This window comes from Panulirus ornatus, chromosome 4 (assembly GCF_036320965.1).
Source record: "Panulirus ornatus isolate Po-2019 chromosome 4, ASM3632096v1, whole genome shotgun sequence".
In the NCBI taxonomy this organism is placed as follows: Eukaryota; Metazoa; Arthropoda; class Malacostraca; order Decapoda; family Palinuridae; genus Panulirus; species Panulirus ornatus.
Window position 1 is genome coordinate 3314881 of NC_092227.1, and position 24268 is coordinate 3339148.

The following is a 24268-nucleotide window of genomic DNA, read 5'->3' on the forward strand; positions in this document are numbered from 1 at the left end:
TGATAGGGATGGAAAGGAGCGTTCTGTTATCTGCATTTGAGACCTTATGCTCCTATACTCCCTCCATGATAATTGTTAACTATAGATAGAATAAAAGGATCATTTTTATGATGTTTCTTTGCATAAGTCCTGCCTTTTTGCCCCCTGCTGCCTTTGATCTTTATCCATGTCTAAAAACTATAGCCTAGGATGACTTATTTAGGAGAGATCAAACGCTAAGTTGGAAATTGAAGTTAGTCTACTTGTGCTTTAAGAAAAATTTCACAATTTCCGTTGTGTTCACTTATGTATTACAGTTCAGTAGTGTCTACTTCACATGTGCTTTAAGAATGTTCTATGTAGGCTCATATAAAATGTAAATGCTTGTCTTCAATATCTGCCAACGTTTTGAGATTCTAGGGAATTCCCTGGCCCCCTTTTGGACCCCCGGGACCTGGAATGAAGTACCCCCTACATCCCCTCTAACTGGCCGACTCCAGCGACTTGTAGGAAGTCACTGGACACTACTTTTTAAGTTCAAGGTATTCTAAATTCCTGGGAACTTTGCAGGTTACTTGTAATTTAAATGAGCATCCTTATATGAAGGATGGATGGGGAAACTATGTAACATGGCACTTACTGGAAAATAAACGATGGGCTGTTAAACGATAGGGTTATTATCAAAGCTGATCTGTATGTATGATGTAGTGCAAGTCCTTAGAATAGGAAGAAACTTATAGCACACAAACAGTTTATTAGTTTAATAATCAAAGACCTTAACATCATTCTTCAATTCCAGTTTCCAAACATGTTCAGTTGATCACCTGCTACATACCTGACGAAGTAAAAGACTACTAAAATTTTTCTACGTTTTCCAGAACACTGGGACGCCACTCTGTTACACTGTGGTATCTCATGACGACAGTTCGTGGGATGAAATACACTTTTCACGTATGACTCACCGACTTTAGTAACAAAGTACTGCAACATTTTTAGTTTTCACCGCGGCATTCATATAAATTTTAAATACTAATTATATAATCCCACAACTCCTTTCATGAGACTCCTTCAAGGCAGCACTGCATTCAGTAGCAAGGAAAATCAAGGACTCCTTTGAAGTGTGAAGTTCGTTGACAAGATTGTGCTCCTTTTTTGTCCACTAACAAACACCTTCACTTTTTTCATATTAGCTGAGATGGCACGGGTAGCTGAAGCCCTAATCAAGGCCATACCATTAACGCTATATTAGGTTCAGCAGGGTTAAAGAGAAGTTAGTTGGGACATGAGTTTGAATGAAGAAAAATTGGAGGAAGTGAAGTGTTTTTGATATCTGAGAGTGGACTTAGCAGTGAATGGAACCATGGAAGTGGAAGTGAGTAGGGGGAGGGGGCAAAGGTTCTGGCAGCGATGATGAATGTGTGGAAAGAGAGAACATTATCTCGGAGAGCAAAAATGAATAAGTTACAAGGGATAGTAGTTCCAACAATATCATACGGTTGTGAGGTTTGGGCTATAGATAGGGTTGTAAGGAGGAGGGTGGATGTATTGGAAACAAAATGTTTGAGGACAATATGTGGTGTGCAGTGGTTTGTTTAAGAAATGAAAGGGTGAGAGAGATTTGTGGTAATAAAAAGTGTAGTTGAGGAGGCAGAAGAGGGTGTGTTGAAATGGTTTGGACATATGGAGAGAATGAGAGGAAAGGTTGACAAAGATGATATATGTGTCAGAAGCAGTAAACCAAATTGGAGGTGGAAGGGTAGAGTAAAAGAGATTTTGAGCAATCTGGGCCTGAACATGCAGGAGGTGGTGAGGTGTGGAAGGAATAGAGCGAACTGGAACAATGCGGTATACCAGGGTTGATGTGCTGGTATCATATATGTAGAGTATGTTTACACAAGCATGACCCAGGAAAACCTGGGCCCAGGCCCTAGTGATGCACTGTCCTTACCCTTACAAGCCCCTTCCCATGATCTCAAGCCAGGTATGCACTTTGTCTTTCCTATTTGTTTGATTTACTGGCAATTATTTATTTGACATGTATAACAGAATGATATATAAAGTAAAAATGAAATAACACTGAGAATCCATTCTTTGGCTTCTACAAATCTGGATTAGAATCACAGTACTAATCATCAAGATAATACAATAAATAATGTCTTGTTATGATGATGACACTCTCTTCTGAATCATGTGGCCAAAATCAAATCTGTTGTTTCTTTATCTCTTGCTATAAATAAAGCATACTTCTTTTCTGAATCATTAAAAACATCTCTGCACACACTGCACTAGAGATGCCCTTTGTCATTGGCCTGTTAAGGGTGAGGCATTAAAGACAAAGAAGTGGCAATGGAGTTCACTAGTTATAGAGATTCTATTGTCATGGTCACCCCCTTGAGGGAGTTCCAGGAAGGAAAAGGCATTAGAGATATAGATAGATAGAAAGAATATGCGGGTAGTTGCTGGTAAGCAGCCAACAACCAGGGAAGTATATTACCAGTGCTACCCCACTCGGTATCAGGAGGGTAAGTGACAGCATAGTGAGCCAGCACTTTAGTGGTTGCCAAGTTGCACTACTCTGACCAAAGTGGCTGTCATTTTTTTCTGTCTCATCCACACTTGGACTACTGGCATCCTGTTCACAAACATACAATCTCTCCTTCTCATACATAACACTTGACAACACTTGACTCACACAGCTCATTGTTCATAACTCTGGGTTTTCCTGTGGTGAGCGCTATGTGACTTTACATTTCCTAAGTGGCTGCATGTATGCCACCAACAACAGATGCACAAACTGTGGCAATTAATGAACATACGTAAATACATCTTTTGTGTTCATACAATGCTACTCAATTTCTGATCGACATCTATCAATAAAACCATGGTATATTCAAACAATTTTATTACAAAATCTTTAAAACAACTCTGAAGCTAATAAGATGGGAATTACATACAATTAAATGCTTTGTAATTAATGAAAATGTATCATATGACTACTCTTATGGACTAAATATCAATAAAATTCTGATAACTTCCATGCTTTGCCAAGCTAAGAAATAACATATCCGAAGGACATAATTTGACGTTTACAAAAACAATGCTTCCCAAATTATTATGAAACTCCAACTTTCTGTTATATACAAGGCAACTCTTCACTGATACGTCACCAATACCTGTTTACTAAAGAGTTTATACATACCACAATGCAATTAGGGAAGCCAAATGAATTCAAGCAAGTCCAACCAGCTTCATGACAGCATCTCTATACCTTGAGATTGTTGATTCATCTTCCCCTAAGAGCAAAAAGAAAAAGAAAATGAATAGAGATTGTAACAACAAGATTTAACTATACATTATATGCTTCTACCTGACATACCTCGGTATAAGAAAAGGGTGCAGTTTAGTTCTGAATCTGAAAATGAACCTGAAGTGTTGATGGTCACTAGTAGAGCAAGGAAACATCACATGATGTAGGCTGCCATTCAGAGGTTAATTCTCACCTTCATTATGCAAGTCTGTAACAACTTGTTCATATTCTTTAATGACTTCCTCTGGTGTGCTCTCCTCCTTTGCATTGATTATAGTTTGGGCTGCTGCTTGTGAACTACTGCCTTCCCATATGTATCGTTCACGATCAGCAACCTCCTTCTCGTGTTCCCACGGCTCTGTTTTCTGGAATACAGTAATATATTTTGATTGGAAAGTCAAAAACCTTTCCTAATGAAAGATGTGAATAAGAGTAAGATAATGAAAGTCTTGCTAAAACATGGAAAATCTCTCTCTATCTTTCTTTGTTTCCTGCTGCTACCTTGCTAACACAGGGGGTAGGTAGCAATGCTGTTTCCTGTGGGACAGTGTGGTACTGGGAATAGATAAAGGCAAGCATGAATATGTACATGCGTATATATGTATATGTATATATACGAATGTGTTTGTACATACAGTATATATCAATAAATGTATATAAATAAATAAAATGTCTATATATGTGGAAGGTATTAAGAATATATGGTGTGGGAGGCAAGTTGTTAGAAGCAGTGAAAAGTTTTTATCGAGGATGTAAGGCATGTGTACGTGTAGGAAGAGAGGAAAGTGATTGGTTCTCAGTGAATGTAGGTTTGCAGCAGGGGTGTGTGATGTCTCCATGGTTGTTTAATTTGTTTATGGATGGGGTTGTTAGGGAGGTGAATGCAAGAGTTTTGGAAAGATGGGCAAGTATGAAGTCTGTTGTGGATGAGAGAGCTTGGGAAGTGAGTCAGTTGTTGTTCGCTGATGATACAGCGCTGGTGGCTGATTCATGTGAGAAACTGCAGAAGCTGGTGACTGAGTTTGGTAAAGTGTGTGTAAGAAGAAAGTTAAGAGTAAATGTGAATAAGAGCAAGGTTATTAGGTACAGTAGGGTTGAGGGTCAAGTCAGTTGGGAGGTAAGTTTGAATGGAGAAAAACTCGAGGAAGTAAAGTGTTTTAGATATCTGGGAGTGGATCTGGCAGCGGATGAACCATGGAAGCGGAAGTGGATCATAGGGTGGGGGAGGGGGCGAAAATCCTGGGAGCCTTGAAGAATGTGTGGAAGTCGAGAACATTATCTCGGAAAGCAAAAATGGGTATGTTTGAAGGAATAGTGGTTCCAACAATGTTGTATGGTTGCGAGGCGTGGGCTATGGATAGAGTTGTGTGCAGGAGGATGGATGTGCTGGAAATGAGATTTTGAGGACAATGTGTGGTGTGAGGTGGTTTGATCGAGTAAGTAATGTAAGGGTAAGAGAGATGTGTGGAAATAAAAAGAGCGTGGTTGAGAAAGCAGAAGAGGGTGTTTTGAAATGGTTTGGGCACATGGAGAGAATGAGTGAGGAAAGATTGACCAAGAGGATATATGTGTCGGAGGTGGAGGGAACGAGGAGAAGTGGGAGACCAAACTGGAGGTGGAAAGATGGAGTGAAAAAGATTTTGTGTGATCGGGGCCTGAACATGCAGGAGGGTGAAAGGCGGGCAAGGAATAGAGTGAATTGGATCGATGTGGTATACCGGGGTTGACGTGCTGTCAGTGGATTGAATCAGGGCATGTGAAGCGTCTGGGGTAAACCATGGAAAGCTGTGTAGGTATGTATATTTGCGTGTGTGGACGTATGTATATACATGTGTATGGGGGTGGGTTGGGCCATTTCTTTCGTCTGTTTCCTTGCGCTACCTTGCAAACGCGGGAGACAGCAACAAAGCAAAAAAAAAAAAAAAAAATATACAGTATATGTATATCAATGTATATGGACATGTATGTGCATATATGTGGATATATGTGTAAGTGAGTGGATGGGTCTTTCTTCGTCTGTTTCCTGACACTACCTCCCTAACACAGGAAATGGCGATCAAGTATACTTATAAGTATAATAAGTCCTGTATGCCATATTTTCCTATAACTTCTTGCCTTTCAAACCTTAGCCCTCTAAAGCACTTATCTTTTCAGTTTAGAAAATCAGTTAAACTGTACCATTAGTGTATGCAGTAACCTACTATTATATCACTAACTGACCACAAATTAATCCCTAATTCTCAGACCACCTCTGACACCAGCATTACACAGAATTTATGATTCTCTTACTGCCTTAAGTTTTGCATGCACAAATATACATATTCAGCGCATATACATATGAATTCACGTGCTGATAGATAATCTTTTTTTTGCAGATTACATCAAATGCAAATCCCCTACGAGATCCCATATCCAATACTAACCATTGACTCATTATACAAAACGGTAAGTAAATAGTAGCAATAATCCAGGTTCTGCTGAGAGAGGGGACAACGATCAGCTACAAGGGTAAGGCAGTCAGAGACAGAATCATATCGTTCTCCAACCAATCGAAGTAACTTGTCACGACCATGGTCATCAAGATCAAGGCTCTTCAGTGATACCTGTAAAAGAGTACAATCTTAAAATCTATTTTACCGAGATGTGGTAATGAGAAGAGTATGGTTATGAGAGCTGAGGAGAGTGTGTTAAAATGTTTTGAAGGTAAAGAGAGCGACTGAAAGGAAGCTGACAAAAAGGATATACGAGTTGACAGTGGAGGGGACAGGACTGATATCAAATCAATGAAAAACTACAGTATAAACATACTAGAAAACTTAAAATGCTATAATATGCATACAGTACAATGAATTCTGTTAAAATATATAGAAAATAAGTCTTAAATGCAACACTTACTTTAAGTTAAGGCACACAAAATCAATACAACTTCTGGCCAATGTGACTGCCACACAATGTTATGGCTTTGCACAGATATATCATCCAAACACAGAAAAATTAATGATGGGATCCTACATGGCGTACATTTTCAATAAGACTTTTAATAGCGTTACATTTGCAGTATTTGCATTAAGTATTTGTGAAAGGAAAGCCTAAAGTAGTCTTCCTTCAGTTGCAAAACTGCAACTTGGTCCATGAGTTAAATAAGCAATGTGGTGCAGAATGGAAGAATAATGCTAACATGATAAAGGATGCTTCTCCGAATAAATTCTTCCTTCAGAATTACTCCATTGTTAGGATGATGTAACTTACAAGAAATCTTCAAAGAACCATGCTCTCATCTATGTCTTCTTGTAGCTGTGTCAAAGGCAGGTAGCTGAGACATATTTTCAAAGACCATAATGGTTTTGAAAACAGGAGCAACATGAAGCACTCCTCTGTGGCCTTGAAACCTATATATCTTTCATTACAATCCTATGTTGCTTGCATTCAAACCTACTTAGAATGTCGCTTCCTCCTTGGTAACTACAAAGAGTGGATTTGCAAACTTCTGCAGCTTCACTGTCAGCAATCACAGCTTCTCCTATCACAGAGACACTTCTATAATCTTCTCCTCTAAAAAATGTGCAAACCACCCCTGGATTTGCTAGAAATGACTTAGCACCACAGCTTTCACTTCATTCCTTTACTGTATACAATGAATACACTGAAACTGCTCTCATATCATAGCTCATGACACCAGTAAACAGCACTTATTTTTTCTAACCAGATTAGAAGAGCTGCTCCATCTTTTGATTTGCAGAGCACTATGGCTCCTGGTGCCATTGGGGATGTAAGACGTATTATAAGGAGCAAGTATTTTATCAGCATATTTACTGATATACTACAGTGTAGATTCACTAATGTTGAGAAAACAGCCAAGAGAGAAAGCACTTTCACCAGGAACTAGCCACTACCAAACTTTTATCTTTTCTTCAACTGTCACTGAAGACTTATAACATTCCTCAAATAACTCACCAGAGAAATCACTATACCTCTCCTGTCCATCCATATCAAATATATGGCAATATGCAGTGGCAGATGCTACTCTTGCTGTGATACGAAAGGAACTAAGTGCCATCCTGAACAGACTCTGTAGTGCATGGGTATAATGCGTCCTAGCTGCACAGCAGACTGAGGAACCTTCACAATGAGTGGTTTACAAGTTTCCCTTGAGGCTTTAAAATAACCAAAACAAGCAAGGAAAACTTACATAACTCATATAATTGTCTATCCCTGATGATAATTTACTTATAAAGCTCAAATTATGAATTGACTGTATATGCTGATGAGGCCTTAGTATTCCTTGTAAACATTTTGCATTCATGGTGATACACATGGAATGATTCTGTCCCCTGATTAACTGTTAATAAGGGATGTAGTTTCATTTTACCACTAGCCCAGGTTCTTCATGGATACAGGAACAACTCATATATCGAAAATTCATTTCCAACAAAGAGCAAGTAAATCACAAAAACAATACAAAACAAAAGCCTCACAGTCAGCAGGAATGCTAATGTAGATGTCTTTTATTAATGCCACCATAGATTTTATTATTAACAATATCAAGCTGAATTACATTTAATATATCCCTGGGGATAGGGGAGAAAGAATACTTCCCATGTATTCCCTTCGTGTCATAGAAGGCAACTAAAAGGGGAGGGAGCGGGGGGGGGCTGGAAATCCTCCTCTCTCATCTTTAATCTTCCAAAAGAAGGAACAGAGAAGGAGGCCAAGTGAGGATACTCCCTCAAAGGCTCAGTCCTCTGTTCTTAACACTACCTCGCTAATGCAGGAAATGGCGAATAGTATGAAAAAAAATATTCCATCATTATTATTTCATACTTTTTAAGGCCCTTTTCAACTGAAGTAAAGGTAACCATGATTTTATGAAGTTGAAATCAATTTTACACTTTCTTATGGTTCTTATTTTCATTTCTGAGACAGATGGAACTGTTTTAGATATCACCAAATCAGTGCACAACAGACAAACAGAAATTTATTAGAAAACTTACCATAACCATGTATAAAAGGACCAGTGTCATTCTCTTGGGACACCTACATATAAATATTTGTCAAACTTGTCTTCAGTTCATTTAAGTTTGGAAAAGTGTGTGGAAGAAGAAAGTTAAGAGTAAATGTGAATAAGAGCAAGGTTATTAGGTACAGTAGGGTTGAGGGTCAAGTCAATTGGGAGGTGAGTTTAAATGGAGAAAAACTGGAGGAAGTAAAGTGTTTTAGATATCTGGGAGTGGATCTGGCAGCGGATGGAACCATGGAAGCGGAAGTGGATCATAGGGTGGGGGAGGGGGCGAAAATCCTGGGGGCCTTGAAGAATGTGTGGAAGTCGAGAACATTATCTCAGAAAGCAAAAATGGGTATGTTTGAAGGAATAGTGGTTCCAACAATGTTGTATGGTTGCGAGGCGTGGGCTATGGATAGAGTTGTGCGCAGGAGGATGGATGTGCTGGAAATGAGATGTTTGAGGACAATGTGTGGAGTGAGGTGGTTTGATCGAGTGAGTAACGTAAGGGTAAGAGAGATGTGTGGAAATAAAAAGAGCGTGGTTGAGAGAGCAGAAGAGGGTGTTTTGAAGTGGTTTGGGCACATGGAGAGAATGAGTGAGGAAAGATTGACCAAGAGGATATATGTGTCGGAGGTGGAGGGAACAAGGAGAAGAGGGAGACCAAATTGGAGGTGGAAAGATGGAGTGAAAAAGATTTTGTGTGATCGGGGCCTGAACATGCAGGAGGGTGAAAGGAGGGCAAGGAATAGAGTGAATTGGAGCGGTGTGGTATACCGGGGTTGACGTGCTGTCAGTGGATTGAAGCAGGGCATGTGAAGCGTCTGGGGTAAACCATGGAAAGCTGTGTAGGTATGTATATTTGCGTGTGTGGACGTATGTATATACATGTGTATGGGGGGGGTTGGGCCATTTCTTTCGTCTGTTTCCTTGCGCTACCTCGCAAACGCGGGAGACAGCGACAAAGTATAATAAATATAAATTCTACAACTTACTAACCACAGAGAATCATTTCCTTAAGACATCCTTACATGAAGTTCAAACTGTCAATAGTAAATCTTGCAACCCTACATAGTCATTGGTAAACTGCAAATTTCAATTACCCTTTCCCATAATGTTCTTCAAAAACTTCACATTAACAAATAATATCCTACCTTTAACGTGACTATTCGTGCTCTTGCATCCCTGAGCGTTGTTGAGGAGTGTAGGTACGAACTCTTAGAAATTGTGACAGGAAAGTGTTTCTCCTGCTTTGCTAAGGAATCAAGTCCAGCTGGCCAAGGAGTGCAAAATTCTGAAAGGATGAAAGTGATAACTTAAATCCCTTCCTTTCATGAGCCAAGAGCAAAACTATTTCTGAACATTTCGACTTGTTCAATCACACATTCCGTAAAAAAAAAAAACTTCATTTTATTCCTGTGCCTTCCTAAATTTGCATCAATAACATTTTCTACATTTAAAGCAGGGTGGCATCTACTGAATCTGTCAAAATATCTTAACAAGCACCTATAAATCTATAGGTTAAGTCCTTAACAGCAAAATCTGTTGTGCAGAATGATCAGAAACAGTCTTACTAAGACTTGCGATGAGATCTTGCTAACTATCTGCACAAAAAAGAAAAGTAGTTATGGGCAAGAAACTTCCTTATGTGCTAATTTTGTAAATGCTTTTCCTAAGTTGGAAATATTTAACTCCTAATTCACAAGAAAAATAAGGGTACTAATTTTTTCTGTGCAACAAATGACTAAAAAAGTTACCTTTTTTCATACTTAATATTGGTCATTCCAATATACAATATGCTTTCCTAAACTAGAAATGGTTATATGATATGTTTTCCTAACTTAGAAATAACTGTCTTAATTCTAAAAGAAGATAAGTGTTCATATTTTTGTGCACCAATTAGAAAAAAAACACAAACAAAAAATATCAAATGCATACTGAAAAGGGAAAAAAGTGCATCAAAACTCATTAATGGCAGTGACCCTCAAGTGACATTCCCAAAGGGAGTGGCAACATTTGTTATATAATGATCAAACTTTCCCCCCTTTTCAAATACCCAGTTGACTCATCATACTATTAGTGACCTAAGGAGATCTCTTCACTTGCCAGGTAGGAATGGGAAAAAATTCAGCTCCCTTAGTAGCCCTACAATCACCACTATAGGCACAAATACATTGACATCTCATATCATGCATGCAGTGGCCTTGCAGCAAATCAGTACACTGCTTGATGACCTAAGAGATGGGGAGGGACACTCATCATATCTATCTGCTGATTAGGAAATTGAAGAAGAATAACATATGTGAGTGATTTTAGTGAGAGCATGGAAGAAAGAGGCCAGCATGGAACCCCACCATCCCCACAATCAGCATTAGTCAAGGAAGTGGAGCAAATTCTGAAACATTTACATCTAATTTTCATGGATATAATCCTGGGATGATGGAATTATTAACAGAAGGTAGAATACAGCCAGAATATTTCCAAGCATATTTTCACTGAAAGCCTTCTACAGAGGAGCAAATGCATGTGTAAGAGTATATAGAGTTGATTGTAAGTATCAGCATACATGTGGGTAAGAGGCAGGGCTGTGTGATGTCACTATGGCTTTTTAACATATGTATGGATGGAGCGATAAAAGAGATGAGAGCAAAACTAAGGAAAAGGGGTCTTGAGATGGAATGTGAGGGTGAGGCATGGTAGCTAGTGACAAACCTGTTTGTGGTTGATACTATGTGTAAATGTAGACGATTGAAGGTAAATGCAAATAAAAGTAAAGTAATGGTATTTGAAAAGAAACAGAGTGAAGATATAGATTACACAAAGCCCTACAGAAAGAAAAAGAAGAAAGTGTGCTAAACTGTATCATAGATATGGGAGAGGACAGGAAGAAGTGACAGAATTTAAGTATTTGGGAGCTATCTTCGGTAAGTCTGATGATATGGAAGGAGAGATAAAGCAAAGAGAAGTACAAGGTAGAGGAGTCATTGGCTCCCTTAACAGAATAATGAAGGGAAAATGTGTAATCATGACCTATGCAGCTAAAACATGAACATGAGATGAGTCACAGAGGTCAAAAATCCAGGCAGTGTAAATACGTTATTTGAGAGGAGCCTGTGGTATGACTAGATGGAATGAAGAAAGTAATGAGAAGGTGTACAAAAGATTTGGTACGGCAGGGAATGAACTGTAAAGTGGGAGAGTGTGTGAAATGTAATACTTTGAAGTGCTTTGGGCAAGTGGAAAGAATGTAAGACAGGGAGTTTATACGGGAACTGTATGATAGTATGATAAAAGGGCTTTGGGTAGAGGAAGACCATCTGTGACAAGGAAAAATAGAATAGATAAAAATGGGATAGAGACATTGGGGAAGAATGAATGGAATTGTGTATGCAAGGAGGAATGTAAGGACAGGGATAAGTGGAGACTTTTGCCATGGCCACCCACTTGATGGGAGCTCCTGGAGGGAATGGGAATCAGAGAAATAGACAGAAGTATCACTCAGACAGCAGTGTGTATTGTATCATACAGTGTGCATACTGTAATAATTCTTCATAACATGAACATCCCCATGATGGAAGTTCCTGGAGGGAATAGGCATCAGAAAAATAGACACAGAAATATCACAAACACAAAAGTGTGCATACTGTAATAATTCTGCATAAATTCATGTTATTCAGTGCTGTGCCTGTAAAAGAAATAAACATCCTTACATAAAAACACAGGACCTCCATGAACTTCCCATTCATCTCAAGGAGAGGAAGGATTGCCCTTGATGTGCAAGTCACACCCTATTCTCCCATTTATTTCTAGCGTGTGCAGTGTAATATTTCTAATCCTATTCATGTCATACACCACTGGTGCTGTAACTGTGTAAGAAGTAAAATTTAGTGTGATGCAAGATTCAAGGCAAAAAATGGAACTTGATCCCCATGTATTTCCCTCTCATTTTCTGCTGTCATATGTCAACCACACTCCCTCCTCTCACTTACCCTACTCAGCACTCCACCAGGCCAACACAAGGATAGTTATACTGAACTGTATTTTCTTTTATTTTTGCATGCCAATCCACCTTTCCATAAAAGAAAAAAATTACACATATAGTTGTGATTCTTTACCAGATTTCATCCTCACTGATTGAAATGATGAGGGAATGACCCTAAAGCAAAAGCAAACGCTTCCTTATTACAAAAGATAAAGCAATCACAAAAGGGATATGATACTGATGACATACATACTTTTAAGTGCCTCACACTGTCGCTTAATAACTGGAGGAGTCAAGTGAAGGAAATTAGGTATTTTCATAAGTTCAGCATTTCCCCACTTGTCTGGTGTAGGCTTTCCACTTGCCGGGTAACCCTGACGGACAGGAAGAGGTACTGTTGCTGGGTGAAAAGTTCGTGCTGTAGGCCAAACATTTCCCCAGTCTTGATCAATTTTTTGGCTTTTATATCTGTGAATAATTAAAATACATATAACTCTGTTAATTATTATATTTTAATCTATTCATTTTACCACCGTTTCCCACGTCAGTGAGGTAGTGCCAGGAAACAAATCAAGAAAGACCCATCCACTCATACACACACATAAATACAAACACATATCAACATATACATACACAATTATATCTTAACAAATTCATTTCTTTTATCATTTAGCATAGTTCATTTCATAAACATGTGGAGAAATGTCCAAAAATTACAGGTTATATAATACATTTACCAAGAATTAACAAAAAAAGGTCCTAAAATGTACAAAACAAATATAAGCTACAGTACATTATCCTGATGCTTATAAAATGTGCTTCTCATGAATCCTACTTAAACAATTAGATTTCTAAAGATCACATTTATGCATGTGAGACTATTATTTGACTGTTCCTGATGCTTCCTTCCTAGTGGGAAAGGCAATTAGGCATGAAAGAAAGTCTATTATCATCAATGCCTCCTTTCTCCATACTAAGGGAGGAATCAAGTGCAAGCAACTATCTTTCTGTGGAGTTCAATATTTGCAAAACTGCGATCCCCACTTCAAACTCTTCTGCTGGCAATAGGGCAAGGACATTCAATTCCCTAAGGGTAAACAAGTCTTAGTCTTCAAAATGCAATTCTGTAACTTGTTTCTTTCACATCTGGTAACTTAGGTTCACAGGTCATCCATCTTTGACATTTCCCACACAGAAATAAAACTTTTGAGAAGATTCTTCATTCACACTCCTAGAGAGCATATGTTCCAACCTGCTACTTCTAAACTAACGCTCCTGCCTAATATTACTACCAAGTACTTCTACCTAAAGTTTCTACCTCATGCTGCTGCCTGATATTCCTACCTACTACCCATTGCTCCTATCATTTTGCTGAAAGGCAAGGCTTGTGCCCAGTATTAACCGCAGGAAAATCTGGTCATGAAGAATGAGTTGTGTGAGTTAAATGCTGTCAAATGTTGTGTGTAACGTGGAGATATTGTATGTTTGCAGACAGAATATGAACACTCCATGTACAGATGAGGCAGAAAAGACAGCTATCTGGGTCAGAGAAGTGCAACTTGACAACCACTGAAGTGCTGGCTTACCATGCAGCCATTATTAAACCTCATTCACAAAAAAAATATGTTATTATATAATTGATTTTTCTAATACTTTTTTGCTGTTCTCCATGATTGTGGTGTAGTGCCAGGAAGAGGTGAACAAAGGCTGCATTCACTTACATCCATTTTATAGCTGTCATTTGCAATACACCAAACCACAACCCCCCATCCAGAACTAGGCCCCGTAGGCATTTCCATGGTTTCCTTGGTTGCTTCACATGCCCTAGTTCTGTCCACTGACATCATGTCGACCCCTGTATGCCACACTGTCCCAGCTCACTCTATCCCTTGCATGCCTTTCACCCTCCTGCATGTTAAGGCCCCAATCACTCAAACTCTTTTTCACTCCATCTTTCCATCTTCAAGTTGGTCTCCCCTTCTTGTCCCCTCCACTTCCAACCTATACTGTCCCTAAAAAAAAATCATATCTTATTCTTAACTCCATGTTAAACTGTGAAAAGAGAGAAGTTCTACATGTTACTTTTTAGGCACTATCTGTCTATATCTCTGATGCCAGTTCCAACTGGAACTCCCTCAAGGGTGTGGCCACAGGAATAGAGTCCCTATAACTAGTGGACTCCAATGCAGCTTCTTAGCCTATAGTGTTTCACCCTTAATAAGCCATTGGCAGAGGGCAACTCTAGTGCAGTGTTTGCAGGGGCTCCTAATGTATATTCCTATTGACTACTTAATGCACTATACTTTCAATCTTAACCTACCTGGGTGGTAATATGTTGGGTGGTTTTATTACTCTGGCAGCTCTTTTGTCTTTCTTCTTGTATCCCAGTTCCAATGTACGGAACTCTTCATCATCTGTGAAACAAAGAGTGAAAAGAAAATGGATTTAGGTCATAAAGCAAATACTTATATATCTGTAACAACATATTCTGAAATGCCATTTGTTCTCCGAGGCTATAAATATTCATTGTCTCACTGTTCATGTAAGAGGACACTTTTTACTCACATTTTCCATCCCTTAATTTCACACATTTCTTAAAACAATATTTATACAATATTTGTTAAATTTACTTCCTAAGTTATTAACTACTCTAGCTGTAAACAAAGTCTCTGAATACATATCTATTTCTAAATATCTTCCTCAGCCCCTATTTACAATCAGGCCCCTATACATCAATTTCATATGGAAGCATTTTGTATGTTGAAGTGGTATGAATTCTGGGGTTGTTTCACCTGATAAATCAACATAAGGGGAAAGAGAAAATGTAGGAAGCACTAATATGAAAATGGAAGTTCATATTTTACTTTAAATCCCTTGACAATGTATATGAGTCCTTTAAAAGACTGTATGTACTTAAGCTACCCAAGGATTTGTAAACAGAATTCATGATGAAAAACTAGTACACTATACACTTGGAGGCTATCCTGAAATAGTACCATGCAACACCCTCAAGATCCAAATGATGTGCCATTTTGGCTAAATGCTACGCATAACACTGATTCCAAGATCTTATTCAAGGGATGTTTCCATTAGCTCAATATCTGCCTCTAAAGATAAATAATTTAGTGAGTTCTGGTCTTTTCCATGTTTACAAATTTACATCAATTTTAAGCAAACTTCACCTAAATCTTTTTGCTATCCCTTATACCTTGTATATAATTTGCATTCAGTTTGAGAATATATTAGTCTCTGCTAACCTATGTTGTGTTAGGTGTGAACTCAAATTCAGTATGCTTTGAAAATCGAAAACTTAACCCTATCTGAATATACTTATCAGTAGGTTTTACGCATTTTCTATAGTAAATTCTATAATAAGAGTCTCTGATAACAGAATATGGGTATAGGAATGTGCCACTCCCATTCATAAAATTCAACATAAAATAAGGGTTTTCAGTTGGAGGTCATAACTGTGATATTCACAAATATTTCAGTACAATTAATGTTGCTGAAAGTGATACTGAATAGTGACTAATCATCCCTTTTCACAGCAAGTGTAAGGAATATTCCAGTTGAACATAAACTAAACACAATCAAAACGTGTAAATCATAGCAGATTACTGCTTGTAATAATGCTTACCTGCAGTTTTGACTTCACCAAACAGTGAGGCAGTTGAGTGTATTTTACGACTGCCTGCAATCCGAAGTAGTTGCTGGACTCCAGGATCAATAAAGAGACCAGGTTTGAGGGCCATTGTCCTTTCTTTTTTTCCTTTTTCTTTTGTTCTTAGGCCCTTAGGTGCTATATGTACTGACTTGATATCTTCCTCTTTGCTCTTCACATATAATCTTTGAATGGTAAAAAGTATAATTATAGATTGTCAGAACTGTGAATTTCTGAGAAAGTTATAATAAGAGTGGCTGGAATGACAGTGTTCAGAAAATATGCCATACTCAGAGGCACACTAGTGACAAGAAATCATGGAATCTTAGTCGAAGGATTGTATAATGCACTAAAAAACTCACAATAATGTTTACTCTATGATTGTACACCACAATTTTTTCTAACTGCATGAAACCTTTACAGAATTAAATAAACAACATCTAAAAACTTACTATTGTAAAATCCACAGATATGCAGTTGTGCCACCAATATTATATAAAAAAAAGTGGACATTTGCACTTATTCATGTTTTAGCACACATCTTTTTTACTTTATACTGTATAGTGATGGAATGATCATCCTTTTACTTTTATTTCATTTTAATCAATCTATACAAATACTTTATAGTATCATTTATATAGATATCTCAAATGCGTATCAACAGAAACAGTGAAATAGCAATGGTGGCAACGTCTACACAAACTGCCTTGAATGTAGTTGCACACATCCCCCATACATGATTTAGTCTTGAAACTGTAGTGTGATATATCTAAATGGAAATGTTTTCAGGTCGAGTGGTTGCCTAGACATACATACAGGTTTCTCACACTTTAAATGGGGACACTTTAACATGAAGCAAACAAAATGGTTCAGAATTAAGTAATCACACAAGAACAAAGAAAGCACTTCATTTCAAAACTGTGGAAGATACCGCAAATGGCAAAACCTGAACTGGCAAAATTCTAATTCTACGGGGTAATTCAAAATAAAATTAGGTGAAACACTTATAAGGAAATCAACAGAAGCTATAAAGACACTCATAAGCTGGTGACTCAACCCTGCATTCATCCACACCCTTCAATTTTGCTCCCTTTTCTCTCAATTGATCTACATCTCGTCTTGACACAGCTTCAATGGACTCAGGCTTGGACAGGATATCTCAGTGGGGTTGAGAAAATCTTGTTAAGTTTAATGCCTCTAAGATCCAATTTATACTCATCTCTCTAATGAAAACTCACAACTGCTTCTCCTTTGATGGTTCTATAATTCCATCTCGACTCAATAAACAAACTTGGTATCACTGTAACATCCAAACATTCTTGAAAACCCCACATTACAGGAATAACTAAGTCTGCCTCTAAGAAACTGGGTGTACTATTTAGATGTCGAAACTTCTCTTCTGAATAATTGCTCCGTTTATACAAGGGATTGATTCATCCTTGTATGAAGTACTGATCTCTTTTTTGAGGTGGTTCTAGCACTGTATCCTTACTTGACAGAGTCCAGTCAAAAGTGCTCCAACTTATAAATTGTCCCAGGATAACAATGCTGGTTCACTTGCCATCTTCTATAGGTATTACTTTGGTTTTTGCTCCTGAGAGCTGGCTGCTTATGTGCCTCCACCACTATCTAGACCACACAATACTCAATAAGCTGCTCCGTCACACAATTATTGTGTGGCCATCAGGAACTCAAGGGTGGGCCTTTTGATACCTGCTTCTTTCCCCACATGTTGAAGCCTTGGAACTCTCTGCCTTCTCATGTCTACCTACACCTATGACCTGGCACATTTTAAAAGACAGGTTCTTCATCTCAAAATTCGTAAATACTTTCCCTTGTCTTTTCTTTTTCCACTTCATCATTCTTTCTTTATTTCAATTAAGGCCTGCCTTAATGTGGTCTTTTGTCTGTGACTGGAGCCTTCAATATAAAAAACATCCCTTAGAAACTGAAACTTATATTCATTGGTATAGTCAAAGTACACCAGATACATCTATGATTTCAGCATTATGCCAACTGCCAAGAAAACAGCATCAAAGGGAACAGCAGCTGAAGCCACCATTACCTAGTCTCTCCAGCCATTCCTCAAGCTCCCTAACAGCACACCAGTTAATGTATTTCTGCCATAAATTTCAGCTACTTGGAGAAGTTAGTGGAGACTTTCATGGATTCTACAGATTGCTACAAGTATTTCAAGCACTTTTATGCTAAACACACCCACATTACTGATGAGATTTAGTAGCATTCCTCATCACTTATCCATCATAACATCAACAACTTTTCCAAGGTGTAGAGTTTATTAACATTTGTTTCTTCTAAATCCATATATTATTTCTGTGGTGCCCTTAAAATAAATTTTCTCCCCAGTTCTGATCAATTTCAGGTTGACATTTTGGTCGGCAAAGATCAATATTGGTCAATGCTTGTTTAAGTTGCTGAAAGTAGATTTTGGTCAATTTCAGTTAGTTTCAGAGCATTAAGGTCGGATTTTGGTAGCTCATGGTTGCTTCCAAATGTTCTGGTAATTTTCAACACAAAGGACCATCATAATCCACAACGTGCCGGCAGCCCTTTAACCATTACACCAACTTTCAGAAATATCAGATTAAAAGGCTTTATGATTTAAGTAATTGTTATGGTATTATAATAACAACTGACCCATCTGTGCCGACATATCGACATCTATCGGCAAAATATCCACGTTTTTAAAACGATCAAGAACACTAATAGCCATCATTGGATAACCTTATTTATCATGCTTTTTTTCCGGGCACTTATGACCAACATAATACATATCAAAGAACAGCATATAACATTTATTCCTACAAAAGCGGGAGATACAACCCTACACATAACACCATTTAAGACCAAATTTTACATCGAGACATCTAACCTATTAACCTTGACGAATGATGTGTGTGGTGAAAGAGAAAAAAATGTTTTACAAGTCAAGCATAACAAGAACATAAATCACCTTCCGGTTAATTATGGAAATCTAAATGCCATGGCCATAACTAACAAGGATACCCTTCCTATAATCCCGGTCTGTTACTCAATCACTGAGTGTTTACCGTTTGACTAACTATTAGTACTGTCTACCAAGACAGAGTCTTTACTCACACATAATTAGACTTACTGTAATGCTCGGCTTCTAAAGGCAATTCTTTGATATAAGACCTCTCGCCGAGGTCCAAGCAGCTCTTCCCTCGCAGTGTTTACAGTGGAAAATACATGATATCCACATAGGATCGAGCACCATTCAATTGATGATTTTGTAGTATGCGATTGTCTCTGTATAAAACAATGTTACCGATCTCATTAAAGATACCTACTATTAAACCGTCTATACTGATCATGGAGTCTATTGTATTATTTACGCACGAGGAACTGTTGGCTGCCTGGATCTTAATTTCTAGTAAGACCAGTTTCTTCCTTTGAACCTACCATTTAGAAATTTGATATTAATTAGATTATATTAATCATTATGAATTATAATTAGGTGAAGAGAAGCTATGCTTAAGTTTGAAAAAAAATTGAAAATAAAAGTTGCATTTTTTTGTATTAAACATTTTGGAATAGATGACTTATAGTAGATGTACATGTGCCATTAGTGCTTTTCGGTCATCATATCACAAATTGATTTAAGTCAGAAAAGCCTGCAATCACGGTCAGTACTTTACTCAAATTGATCAAATTCCAACTTTCAGTTACTTGTCATTACTCGAGTTACGGGAAGCGAACTTTACGCTCGTGTTGATCTGTCGCTCAGTTTTGTACGTATGTACCATATCTTTACTTTCTTACATGCTTCTCCTATCCTCCCTCCCTCTTGTAGCTTAAGTCGTTCATCTATTACCCAGAGAAAATATAAGTTGTGTGAGCTGTGGACCAGCTGTCGCGCCCCGGACTATCCAGCTCCCGTGAGGGCCCGTTCTTAAGTCTGTAGACTCGGCTCTACTTCTGTGTACCAGAGTGGAATTTTCAGCTGAGCAGGTTCAAATCGCCCTTGAATCTGTCCTACGCTGGACCTTGTATTGGCGATTTCATGTCAACCCTGATGAAAGCGTCTTTGCTGTTTCTCCATAAATTTCCTTTCGTAATTGTCACGTCTCTCCACAAAAACCCGATTACCTCTCCAAAATCCGTATATATATTTTGGACCTGCACTTTTCCACCAGTGGAGATATATGTAAAGAAAAAATTAACTCAAATTTCTAGGTGGTGCCGACGGTAAATCGTAACTAATGGTGAACGAGTCCCTTAAGTTTGTGTTGTACCAGAGATCCTCGTTAGAAGTGGAGGCATATTTCCACCTACCCTGCCTTCGCCGAGCCGAACAGACGCGTTTCTAGCATAGAGACGGACAGGAAAAGTCTGCTACACGACTATATTTACCGCCTCCCATTACAGTATGAACACCTAATGGGTTAATCGATAGGCTCGTGAATGTCAGACCCCACCGCATTTGCGAGCGTTTTAGCTTGAAAGTTCTGAGAGAGAATCAGTTAGTGAAAAAACAAACTCGGAAGCCATCTGTTAAAGCCAACTACAGTTGGAGGTCCATCTACGATTTAGAGTCTAATTGATTACTTAGAATTATCTGACGCATCATCAACAAAGGTCATTAACGGAGCGTTTGAAAAAAATTGTTTGTCTCGTATTTCCACTGATACATGACTACTACGAGACATGATTGCGTTGCAGGCATGTGCTACTATAATATACTCTCATACCGTTACTCCATCTTACTAATGTCTTGTTTCTCGGTCTTTTCTTGGAATTTCGTTACATATTTTGAGTCAGTTGCGTGCATTTTTCAGCTCTGTCGACGACATTATTGTGCTTTGTTTACCTCTGTACTTGCTTCTCTATTTTTTTTTACCATCACTCTTGACATCTTCCCATACTTGACTCCCCATGACTACCTAAGTGCATGTTTCCACTGCATGGGGAGTTTTATACTCTTTAAGGGCACTTCTCTTAAATATTCTCGTGTGTGTAGCGGTGGTTTTAATGAATTGCTATAATCACAGTTTTGGTGACATTCAAAGTAGAGATGAGAGTCTCACTTTGGGTGCTATTTGATCTCATTTGATGTTGTGGTTAAAATATGTGAAAGAGGAAAGAGTGGGTAGGAGTTCCGTTCCGCTATATTCCTCAGCTGCATGGCACCAGTTTTATACAAAGAAGGACATAACTAAGCTTCCACGCATACGCTATACGTTGTTATAGAAAAAATAAGGAAATAAAAATCTTGGAGCTACAGGCAGAAGTCAGGGGTCGAGGTAAAATAAGGATCATTTTCAAATAGCTCCTCAGGCTACAGTTGATACTATGCTGTTTCAGTTCAAACATATTTTTAGCAGATAATGCCTAGCTTATCCGAGGGGCAATGGGGGGTGGGTTGGGGCTGGGGTTGGATGGTAAGTAAACAGGTTAGGTCGACATTTTGTTATGTGGGAGAGGAGATCCCTCTCTTCTGTTCACATTATTGTTTACCTGTGTGGCGCTATTGACGATGAAAGTTTGGCGTGTGAAGTGTAAATGATGATCGTATATAGATGAATCTTCATTCTAATGCCAGTTGGATTTGTCGGCACCATAGTCAGAAAGGTAAATAACACCAGTGTAGCAGTTTGATCGTTTAGTCATTATATATATATATATATATATATATATATATATATATATATATATATATATATATATATATATATATATATATATATTTGTTGCTTCTAGGCAGGAACGCTATTGTCACACATCACCAGGTTCTTACTACATATCTACATAACCAGAGGGAAAATATGGCCCAGCTTAACGAACGGTTGCTTCTCCATAGATAATGGTAGACACAGCAGCCCTTAATATTCCTCCTTTTGGCCAAAAAGAAAAAAAGAACCTACTGAAGGAAAAAATACAGAAGTCATAGTACTACAGCCTCTTAAGAGGCTGTAGTAACTGTGAAGTTAGCCGGGTTACAGAAACCAATTTAACAAGGCAGAAGGATTCGGTAACGAAATAAGAAGGGAAGGTGCTGTGAAATCTCGTCCATGAAGAATTTTTTGGGGTGGGTTGAGGTGTAGTATTGACCTATCTTGAAAAGCAAAAGATTCCAAAAGCGAATCTTGTGGTATCGAGCCAACTTGAAATACAAAATATTCCAAAAGTGAAATTTTAAGAGTTTAGGTTATTGCAGGTTAAAATGATATTCTTTTATGTATTAATCTTCTAACCAGATTAAAGAAATTCTGCCGTAATATTTTTGGCACCCTGTATTGAATAACTAACTTCGTGAATAATGGCATGATAATCATATCAGATATTTACCTATTAAACCATTTCGTTACCCAGGAGTGTGACGCTGATATGTAAATGTAAATTGTCGTCCTGAAATGAAGAAAATATATCTTATATTCATTGGTGATTAGTGTTTGTGTGAATACTTTCAGTATGCAAGTGATAACTTGGTCAAAGATACTACATCATTTATCTGCTGTTTCGAGTTCTTTCACGTGAAAATTTCGTTCTTATTAAACTGGTTTACACGACATTTCGCGGTCATGGAGTGGCATATTATATGTCTTGACAATCCGCTGCCTGTGTGTGAGAGTTTCAATTAAAAAACTTTTAAATGTTAAAAACTCATACACTACGAAGAACTACCACCACAATCCTGCCAGCCTTTGAGAAGGTTATTCGTAGCTTTAACACATTAGTCCTCCTAAACGTAAGTTGTTGGAATTATTCTGGCTGCTGCTCCTTATGTTTTAGTGATTCAGTTTTATTGTTTTACGTTCGCTAGATCTCTACCCGGCGCTGGCCATTGCTGTCTTAGGGGTTCGTGCAAGGGGATGTCTCCGGAGTTAGCCGGAGTTCTAAGACAAACAATTTGTAGTAACTTTGTAATGAACGACACAGTGTAAAAGAACATCATCTTTGTAATCAGTTTGTATACTGTTCATCGATAGCTATTGATCATACTGATCATATCTACCATGAACACTACCAATTTCTGTATGGAGTAAAACCCGAGCTTTCTTTCATGCACATTATATTGATTTAAGGGAAGGTGCTTTGCATGCTAGGTTTACAAATGCATTAACAGTCGCGTTTTTGATTCATCGACTCTGATTTTTTTCAGTTGATTTTTTTGTTATACACTTTTAAGTTATCTTTATCAGAAACTTCGTCCTTCCTTTTTATGTAAGGAACAGTTTTGCTAAAGTCAGATTCTTCTTGTGAATTAAAGTAGGGAGAAATGTTACTCTGTGTGATAGATACAGGTGTCTTAATTGGTTATAGCTTATGGTTGGTGTAATTAAACCGAATATTAGCTAAAGCTTAGACGAGCTTTGATATTGACTAAGATATGGAAATAACAGCCTAATTGTGGTTGCCATCATACCATTAGCATTAATCTACAGTTCATTGTATATTATCACTTTCCATTCTTTACATATTTATTTGTGCGGACAAGATGCTATCAGTGAAAGTAAATGGTATCACATAAATTTTCCTAGAACTATAAGGCTTGAGGTTGGAATCCTACATAAATGTATTTAATTAACTGAATGATAAGAGGAGGGAGGGGGTAATAAGTTAGGCACCAGGCATATTGATTATATCTTCTATCCAATGTGACACAGTCAAGTGAAATGTGAACATATGGCCACTCTGTAGAAAATTGGTTTCTACTTTAAGCTATAAATGAGAGATCACAAGTGAAAATTATTTTGTGCCAACGAAAACACACCTACGCACATACATTGTCCCACATGCTGGAGTATCTCCTACGACCTCCATGCACTAACCAGACAGTTTAGGCAGATATCAAGAACAGAAAGCGACAAGAGCCCATGACAGGCAAAGATCAGGCGACTTTATAAGCAACTTACATAATAAGCACAGTTAGTCTAAGGAAAACGAAATTTGATACGAGACGCTGCAAGTGAATATCATCAGTAAACAAGGACAGTAGTTTGTTGTTTTTGTTTGTTAAGCGTTTACTGTACCGCCAGATATTCTTGCAGCAAGGATTTTTGTGTTAAATGAAGGTCAGGGTTCAATAATGCTTGCTAGATTTATCTTAGCTTTCTGAAAGGGTTAGAAAAAGCTGTTGATTTTGTGATGCTAGAAACTCGACGTACTTTTCTCAAAACTTCTGATCATTGATTTTGGCGTGTAATGGTGAACAGCGCTATTTGACTCGGCTGTCTGTAGTATTTAATTGCCTGCGTCGTCTTCTAGAAGCTTAGGCCGCATTAGACATTGTTTACTTTTGGAGTTGAAGTGTGCTGTAAACTTGGATGAGCATAATATTTCTTCGCTTACTGTTCC

The 24268-nt window shown here is 38.0% G+C and overlaps 1 protein-coding gene across 1 annotated transcript; it reads right to left on the minus strand.

Annotated features, from left to right (window-relative positions):
• Nucleotides 1-2866: 2866 nt before the first annotated feature.
• Nucleotides 2867-19194, minus strand: mRpS35 (mitochondrial ribosomal protein S35). The gene is made up of 8 exons (XM_071692572.1): nt 19065-19194; nt 15905-16113; nt 14588-14681; nt 12521-12735; nt 9440-9579; nt 5710-5889; nt 3480-3651; nt 2867-3272 (listed from the first exon to the last, which is right to left on the minus strand). Exons 2-8 carry the CDS (start codon nt 16017-16019, stop codon nt 3208-3210), a joined length of 981 nt encoding a protein of 326 aa, XP_071548673.1. The 5' UTR covers nt 16020-16113; nt 19065-19194; the 3' UTR covers nt 2867-3207.
• Between the last annotated feature and the right edge of the window lie 5074 nt (nt 19195-24268).

Bases quoted from the DNA above. Each gene is read 5' to 3' on its own strand.
- mRpS35 (XM_071692572.1), bottom strand. From the start codon at position 16,019: ATGGCCCTCAAACCTGGTCTCTTTATTGATCCTGGAGTCCAGCAACTA. The intron at 14,682-15,904 runs GTAAGCATTATT...TTTGTTTCACAG, and splicing joins TGGTGAAGTCAAAACTGCAG to ATGATGAAGAGTTCCGTACA. The intron at 5,890-9,439 runs GTAGGATATTAT...ACTCTTTTACAG, and splicing joins CACGAATAGTCACGTTAAAG to GTATCACTGAAGAGCCTTGA.